Here is an 8,820-nt window from a genome sequence, read left to right as displayed (position 1 = left end):
AAGCTTAAGCTGAGATAGGCTCGCTCGAGCTCGGCTTGTTTCCACCCCTACGTTCAGCAAGTGAGTATCCCTAAACAATCGAGTCCTCACAAAACCAGTAAAAAGATTGTTCACCGTGAATAATATAGACAGGCTCCAAACTGTTCAATTTTTACAAGTTGGTCCCTATACANTTTTTTTTTTTTTTTTTTTTTTGAGAGATAGGTAGCACGCTACCCGCTTCGTTTATTTCATTTAGAAGAGAAAACAACTATTATTCAACTTCAAAAACTGCAATTATGTAAACTCTAGAGTCTTAATAAAACCGTCCGGTGAAACTTTGCAATTATAGTCAAAAATAAAATTCTACTAATGAATAATACTAATCAAAACAAGAAAGACATGTAAAAATCTTACCCCTATTTAGATTCATATAAGTGGAAAACGGAAAAATAAAATAAAATAAAACTTTTCGATGATTCAGAGGCGGAACAACAAAATTTNAGGCTAGTTGATGATTCAGAGGCGGAACAACAAAATTTGCGGTCAAAAATGATATTGGGATGCAAAGCTATTATTGGCATCCTATATATCCTATTCGCAAAGTTGTTAGAAATGCATATTCAAAATAAGCATCCGAATGCAAAATCTTGACTATTTTAATGAATCCTAGCTAGATAGTTTGAATGGCGTCAATTAGATCTCACTGATTTTATTTCAATCAAATTTTCAAAGTCTATCTTTTTTCGTGCAACTCGTTGGAGAAACATGTAGTTACAAATGCAGTTGTTACAACTATGCATTTTTTGTTTGCTTGAATTTAGTAGAAAATACTCTATCTATAAATAATTTGTTTACTTGCATGTAATTGAGAAATGAATTTGAAAAATATTATCACTTTATATTTGTGGTGGGGAAATTACCCCAATCTAGAAATGAAAAATATTTTTTATTTAAAAGATAATTAGGAAGGAAAGTTTATCTTTTGTTTAAAACTAATCTATCTAATTGCTGCAGTTAAAACTGCGATCAATTTAATTATAGCTTCAACTGCTACAGTCGGACATCCTTATGCAATTCCAACTAAAATAATTAGATTCAAACTCATCTAACTAAATACTGAATTTAAATTTGCATATAGTTACAATAATAGAATAGTTATAATCACATGCAACTAAATAGTTTCTAACGCGCGTCTGAATCAAAGAGAGAGGAGGCCGGGGAGACTATAGAGACTCGGTGTGATTTTCCTGCAGCTCTGTAGCAGGATTTTTCTCTGCATAGAGCCATCCCAGTATACACGCGCGACAGAACTAATAAATCTAGACGAAGATGTATACGGCGCGAGATATTTTTCTACGAAGAAAAATTCCACAAACGAGCAAAACGCGATTGTCTTTAATGTGCAAGCCCTAGAGTTCAAGGCTTTTTCGAGTTCAGACTTGAGAGTGAGACCAATTAATGAGAAAGAATCGATCGTCTCTCTCTCTCTCTCTCTCTTTATTTATTTATTTTTATCTTGTTGATGACTTCAACCCGACAAAGCTTGGTGGTTGCATGTCTGATTTATAGTCATTAGTCATCCCCCCAAGTCATCCCCTGCCCCCACTCACACGCATGCATTTAATTTTCTCTCTTTCCATCTACCTCTGATCAACCCTTCTTTTTGACATCCCAATTTAACCTCCGTTCAGAATTCAAACACCACCTCCCCAAGGTCTTATTATTCAATTCCCACCGTGTCTAGGTACATTCTTCTCTCTAGATCTGCTCATTTTTCAACTATACAAATTGATCGAAAAGGAAAGCACGTAAGTAACCGCAAATACGGTGAGGTCTCGAACGAACCTCCTACCGGCTTACTAACTTCCTTACCATCTCTACAGCTAGCCGTTAAGGAATCAACAGGCGCATTCAAAATAATATTTTATTCGGCATAAATCTTTCTTCCTTTTTTTTTTATTCAAATTCATATGGTAAACACTCAAGAGCATGATTATGAGAGTTTAGTGACAAATTAAAATCGAATCCTGGATTGCACTCATAAAATAAAAAAGAAAATAAACATGACGACTTGAGTCGTCAGTTAAGAGCTTACTTGAGCATCTTGTAGGATCCTACAGCCATCACTTGTTATATTTGAATTGTCATACATAATTTATTTCACCTTTATATATATATATATATATAGAGAGAGAGAGAGAGAGAGAGAGAGAGGGCTGGTATGCTTATGGAAGCACGGAGGTCTCCGTACTTCTACGTTGTTTTCGATGTTCGGACTTTCGAATCGACGATCGGCTTCGTTAGAGTTGATCTAGAGTATTTGAAGTACCTAGAAAGTAAATTTTGCGATTTTTCGATATCATTTGCCTAGTGATCGAAGGAGCTCAAAGTCAATAATTTTAACGGCCGTGGTGAGCCGGTTGCAAGTTTAACGATGTAGAAATATCCAAATCACATGCAATTTTGATAGAAAATTCTTTATACCATATAAAACAAGATCAATAACTTTGATCTAAAATTTTAATGCCGTATCATCATATTTTGTAAAATTTTTATTTTCAGCCGTTGATTTTGAGTCACTTCGATCACTAGGCAAATGGTATCGAAAAGTCGCAAAATTTATTTTCTAGATACTTCAAATACTCTAGATCAAGTCTAAGCCGATCGTCGATTCGAAAGTCCGAACATCGAAACAAAATGGAAGCACGAGCCCTCCGTGCTTCCATAAGCATTACACTAAGCCGCACCTCTCTCTCTCTCTCTCTCTCTCTCTCTCTCTCTCGCTATATATATATATATATATATATATATAGAACTAGGCTAATATACTACCAAATTTTTGGCCATTTGATTAAGAGATGTGCGGTTAGGATGATGTGGACCCCATAAGGTTGAGTGGGTGGTTGATTGAATAGTATGATATAACGGATGAAAATGATCAAAAAGGTAGATCTAACGGCGAAATATGTATATTGGCAACTGGAATTGCAGGTAATTTGTTAGTAGGTCATTCCAAATACTTATACTTAATCTACTAATTCATACCGGTTGATTTAGGTACAACCGTACAGATACCATAATAGGCCAAAACATTAACATGGTCAAGCTACATACGTAGGCTATCCCGGTTTCCTCTGCTTTCCTTTCCTAATTATAGCCTACCCAATTTCTCACTAGCTTACCCCTCTCTCTCTCTCTCTCTCTATATATATATATATACTCTCTCTCTATATATATAGAGAGAAGGTCTTGTGTGCTATTAGTAGCACGGAGACCTCCGTACTCCTAAGTCGTTTTCGATAATGTAGTTTCTGAATTGATGATCGGCTCCGTTAAACTTGATCTAACATATTTGAAATATCTAAAAAATAAATTTTGTGACTTTTCGATATCATTTACATAACGATCGAAAGGGTTCAAAATTAACGACTGAAAATAAAAATCTCACAAAAAGTAGTGATGTAGCATTAAAATTTTCGATCAAATATATTGATCTTGCTGTAAATAGTACAAAGAATTTTCTATCAAAATTTCATTTGATTTGAATATTTTTACACCGTTAAACATGCAAACGGTATATATAAACCATTAAAAATTGTTGATTTTGAATCCTTTTGATCGTTAGGAAAATAATACCGAAAAATCAAAAAAAATATTTTCTAGATAGTTCAAATACACTAGATTAAGTCTAACGGAGCCGATCGTCGATTAGGAAGCTCCATCATCGAAAACGGCTTATGAGCACGGAGGCCTTCGTGCTCCTAATAGTACACAAGACCTACTCATATATATATATATAGAGTGAGGCTACTATGCTATCGGAAGCACGGAGCCTTCTGTGCTTCCACCTCGTTTTCGATGTTGCGACTTTCGAATCGTCGATCGGCTCCGTTAAACTTGATCTAGAGTATTTGAGTTACTTAGAAATAAATTTTATTATTTTCGATATCATTTGCCTAGTGATCGAATGGGCTCAAATCAACAAATTTCAATGGCCGTAGTGAGCCGTTTGGTTTAACGGGTAGAAATATCCAAATCATGTGAAATTTTGATAGAAAATTCTTTATACTATATAAAACATATCAATATCTTTGATTTAAAATTTTAATGTCATATTATTACTTTTGTAAAATTTTATTTTTCAGCCGTTGATTTTGAGCCCCTTCTTTCACTAGGCAAATGATATCGAAAAATAATAAATTTATTTTCTAGGTACTCCAAATACTCTAGATCAAGTTTAACGGAGATCGCGATCTCGAAAGTCGGCAACACACAACGAACTGGAATCACGGAAGGCTCCGTGTTTCCGATAGCATAGTAGCCTCACTTTATTTATATATATATATATATATATATATAAAAGTTACCTTGACCGTACGTGTGTAAGCAAAGTGGCTAGTGGTGGATTTGTTGCACGCCCTAGGCCTCAAATTTGGACTTAGGAAATTAAAAGTTCGTCACCCTAGACTTTTAGAAAAGGTTCGATGGATATGTGAGCTTTAGAATTATTGAACCCTTCTTTATGCTTTATGCACATATAATCTAATTAAAGACAATCCTCATCTCTTTATGCACATATAATCTAATTAAAGACAATCCTCATCTACTTGGTAGTAATAATTATGTTATATCCCGTGATAATTAGTCGCGCATGCAAGTGTCACTTTCTTAGTCGAATATATTTTAGGGAAGGTAAAATTATAAAGATTTTAATTACCCGAGTTTTTTCTTGCGAAAACGATAGCATTTTATTTATTTCATTCATTTTTCAGAAAAAGAAACTAGATAGAAATATAAATCAGCTAATTATATAAGCGCTAGAATCTGAAATTTCAACTATATATCAAATCCTTTACCACTTGCAGTAGGAACAGTCAATAAATTTATCCAAGTCATACTCTATTTTTAGATAGATATAACGATATAAATTTTAAAACTTTTATTTTACTGTGTAATATCTTTCTTCATTTTGCTTTCCAAAAGATTCTCAAAATTTTTTGGCGAACTCTTGTATTAAAAGAAAAAACTCATAGAACCATTTGATCTAAATAATATATCAAATATATATTCTACTGGATTACAAATTATTTTATTAAAAAGATAAAAAAATGCTACAAAATTTTAATTGAGACATAGAAAAATCAAGTATATTATAAGGTTAACTAATAAAATCAAAATTTTAAACTTGAGCAATCTACTTCAAAATGCGACATATATAGTTGAGATAAGATTCATATATTTTTAACTAAACGATTATTATAAAATAGGAAAATTACTGAGGTCAGTAAGCATACATAGAGCACACAATCATAAAATCAATAATATTAGTATCTGTAGCTACGGAAAACTTCATTACAACTACCCAATCAGCCTGTGAAGCTGAGAAATTTTCTTCAGTACACAAGAAGTTTCTGCAACTAACATCCACGACATCCTATAATATAACCTAAAACCTGAAGAAAATTCAGCTACTTCACAGTCCCTTTCCACAGGTAGCCTCCATTTTATTCGCGGCCGGGCAAAGCAAATTAGCCTCCGAAGTATGTATGATGCTTGTACTAGTATACTCTTATGCTCCATAACAATAAAACCAGTCCCACTTTTTGCTACTGATGAGCCTAACCACCTCAACTGTAGTTAACCGAAACGGTGTTTTCGGTAGTCGATTTGTGATGATCAAACCTTATAATGAACTCCTTCTCCTTTCCAACAAACTCTGATGGAAAGCAAGGAGAGTGATCATTACCGAATGATCTGACATGATCGTTGAGCGATCTCTTGTGCTTGAAATCTGACCCGCATGAGCAGAACCACAGCTTTCCGCAGTTCTTCTCGTGAGTCCGCCAATCCCCCTTCACTGCAAATGGTTTGCCACATTTCCTGCATTGGAATGGCTTCGATCCGTGCTTCCGCTTGTAGTGAGTCTGCAGAGTTCGAAAGTCCTTCAGCGGCTTTGCACGCGGGTGGTTGATGTTGTTCTTGCACCCATGGGCACAGCAGTAGCAAGGGAGCTTCAGCATTGCTATTGTTTGTGTCCCTTTAAGCGATTCTGGGCCCTTTCTGTATTCTGAACCATGCCCCCACATATGCATCTAATATACAACATACATGAATTAATGCTAGGTTTGTTAATTACTATCTAATTAATTAAAAGAAAGAAAAAGAAAAAGTAACTTCAACAATCATCAGATAACCAATTAGTGAGGAAATTTGGATAAATTTTCTTCCTTATCAATTGATAGGTGTAATATACATGATCAATATGCCAGTTCATTGACCCGCTCACAAAATAATGCAAACATGTTAGCAGGGAATGTTCATCTTGTTAACTGGGAAAACTAATGCTGCCTTTTCTTTTTTTTAACTGATTGGCAATTCTTTTCTTATATCTAAGAATTAGATCCTGAAAGAAGATTCAAACCTAATAGGTCATGCATCGTATGATGCAGCAGTACAAATTGAAGAGTAAATTGTTTTGAGGAGTAAATTGTTTGAATCGCATACTGTGGATCTATGAATAACAAGCACACCGTAATCCATCGTTCTTTCTGTGGTCCTTCATATAATCAGGTTTCACCAAGAAAAATGGTGGTGTTGTTAAGAAAGGTATTTTACTATATAGGTGTAGATCCGATTTTTTAAAATCTTGTTACTCTGCTAATATTACCAAACACAAATAAATAAATACATAAATAAATACATAAATAAATAAACAGTCCTGAATATCTGCATATGGATGTTAAGAATAGGATCGAGGCTAGCTAACCTGTAAGTTATTGTACCTATTGAAGGTTTTCATGCAGATGGAGCAAGAGAATCTCACTGGGCCTACAAGAATCTGAGATGGGCTTGGAATCCAATACCTTCTCTCTTTGTAGTCCTCCACCTGCTCCATATCCTCTTCCTTCTTGTAGCCAAGAGACCTGTTTTCCTCATGATCATCATAATCACCTCCAGGAGCAGTACCGGGCAACCCAATATTCAAGGACACAGTGATCTCCTTCTGGGTGCAATTTTTTATACTGAGGTGATCAAAATACTTGTAATCAGTAATACTGGCCTCTTCTTCTTTAATATTTGTCCTTTTATCCTCCTCGAGCCTACTAAGAAGAGGTAAACATTGCGACTCGGTGAGCGGGGGGATCGAGGAAGCGCTTTTTCTGCAAGCTGCTGCTGCTGCTTCCTCTTCATCATCTTCTCGGTGTAATAGCGGTGGCGGAGAGGGTGAGGATGATGATGATGATGATGTTGGTGGCTTAAGCCATTCAAAGAAAGGAGTTGATTGGAAGTAGAGGCCAAATTCATCATCCATGGGGCACTTCCTCAGTCCCATATCCCCCTATTGATCGAGNGTGGGTTCACTCTCTCTTCCCCCCCCCCGTGAGGGGAGTACTCTTGAAGGACTTTGGCATGCATATATTTCTTGCTCTTGACGAAGTGGTTAATATAGTCTTGTTTAAGTCTTTGGGATGCCTTTATATACTGCCCTCACATAAGCTCTCCTTTGATATATATATATATATATTTTTTTTCAGAAATTTTTAAGAAAGTTAAGGGTACGTATGTATAGATGACTAGATGAGCACGTGTGCACTTAATCAGTTTTCACCTGTGTTGAAGAGTATAAGTTGTTTCCTAGCCTTGGTGGCCAACAGCTCAAGGCGTTCATTATTGACAAAATTGTTTCAGTCTAGGATTCGAAATATGTCCATTTTACTGTATTTATTATATGAGCACGGTAACTTTAATTTGTTTTTGTAATTACGACACTTTCAATGATAAAATTTTTCAAATATATATGAGTCTGGTTGTCATATTTTTATGACTACGGTACTATGTATTTTGAAGTCTCACATTCTGAAATATTAAAACAATGATCCATATTTTAACCATGATTTATATACTTTTATTGATATTGTAAAATATTTTCTTTAATTATATGTAGCTCATACATATAATACAAACACTACAACAAAAACGGTCTATAGCGACACTTTTAAATATCGGTACAGATCAAAAAAAGTGCTGCTGGCTAAATTACCGACATTTTTAAAAAGTGTTGCTATATGTGGGGTCGCAAGGTATATAGTAACAGTTAATGAGTGTCGCTATAATCTAAAAAGAGTGCTGCTAATTTACCAACACTTATTTAAATATTTAGCAACTGTCAGAACTCTACCTTGTTAGTTGTGGTGGCAGAAGAGGACGAGAGGAAGGGATCTTCATTTAGGATTTCAGTCGATTGAGTGAAGGGAGAAGGGGAAATGATAATCGATTTTTCTTTTCTTTTTCTTTTCTGTTTGTAATTGGATCGAATGGGCTAGGTGGGATAGGTTGAGTAGAGTAAACTTTTATTTTTGGTTGGATTGGACTTTATATTTAGGCATTAATAGATTTTTTTTAAAGTTTTGACATAAATGAGACACTTACACAAAAGTGTCCTAAACATGTGTCCTTATAATCTAATTCTGTTGTAGTTAAAAGAATTGATTTTTTTATGCACATATTTTTATAGATGACATGTGAATTTGCTAATAGAACAATCCTTGAAGCAACGTGCCATGTCTGTTTCAACGTAACTAGACTTGGGGTAGAAGTGGACTTTGAGTTGAAGTGGAGTTGGGGTGAAAATTAGTTCACTTCTGCTGTTTGTTTTTAACTGTGGAAGTGCAGTTCTGCGAGTTCTGTTGTTTGTTTGGTAGGAAGTAGATGACGTAAAAAGTATAGCTCTTCACCCCCGGTATACTTACCTCCTAAGTGATATTATTGTCTATTCTGTAACTTATAGTGAATAATAAATTATAATAAATAAAAATTAATATAATTATATATATGTAT

General features: G+C 34.8%; 1 protein-coding gene across 1 annotated transcript; it reads right to left on the bottom strand.

Moving 5' to 3' along the window:
• On the bottom strand, positions 5,280-7,327 carry LOC109709043 (zinc finger protein WIP3-like). The gene is made up of 2 exons (XM_020231100.1): positions 6,749-7,327; positions 5,280-6,074 (listed from the first exon to the last, which is right to left on the bottom strand). Exons 1-2 carry the CDS (start codon positions 7,313-7,315, stop codon positions 5,610-5,612), a joined length of 1,032 nt encoding a protein of 343 aa, XP_020086689.1. The 5' UTR covers positions 7,316-7,327; the 3' UTR covers positions 5,280-5,609.

Source organism: Ananas comosus, linkage group 1 (assembly GCF_001540865.1).
Source record: "Ananas comosus cultivar F153 linkage group 1, ASM154086v1, whole genome shotgun sequence".
Lineage (NCBI taxonomy): Eukaryota > Viridiplantae > Streptophyta > Magnoliopsida > Poales > Bromeliaceae > Ananas > Ananas comosus.
The sequence above is the reverse complement of the archived record's forward strand: the minus strand, read 5'-3'. Positions and strand labels throughout refer to the sequence as shown.

Bases quoted from the DNA above. Each gene is read 5' to 3' on its own strand.
- LOC109709043 (XM_020231100.1), bottom strand. From the start codon at position 7,315: ATGGGACTGAGGAAGTGCCCCATGGATGATGAATTTGGCCTCTACTTC. The intron at 6,075-6,748 runs GTTAGCTAGCCT...GTTGTATATTAG, and splicing joins ATAGGTACAATAACTTACAG to ATGCATATGTGGGGGCATGG.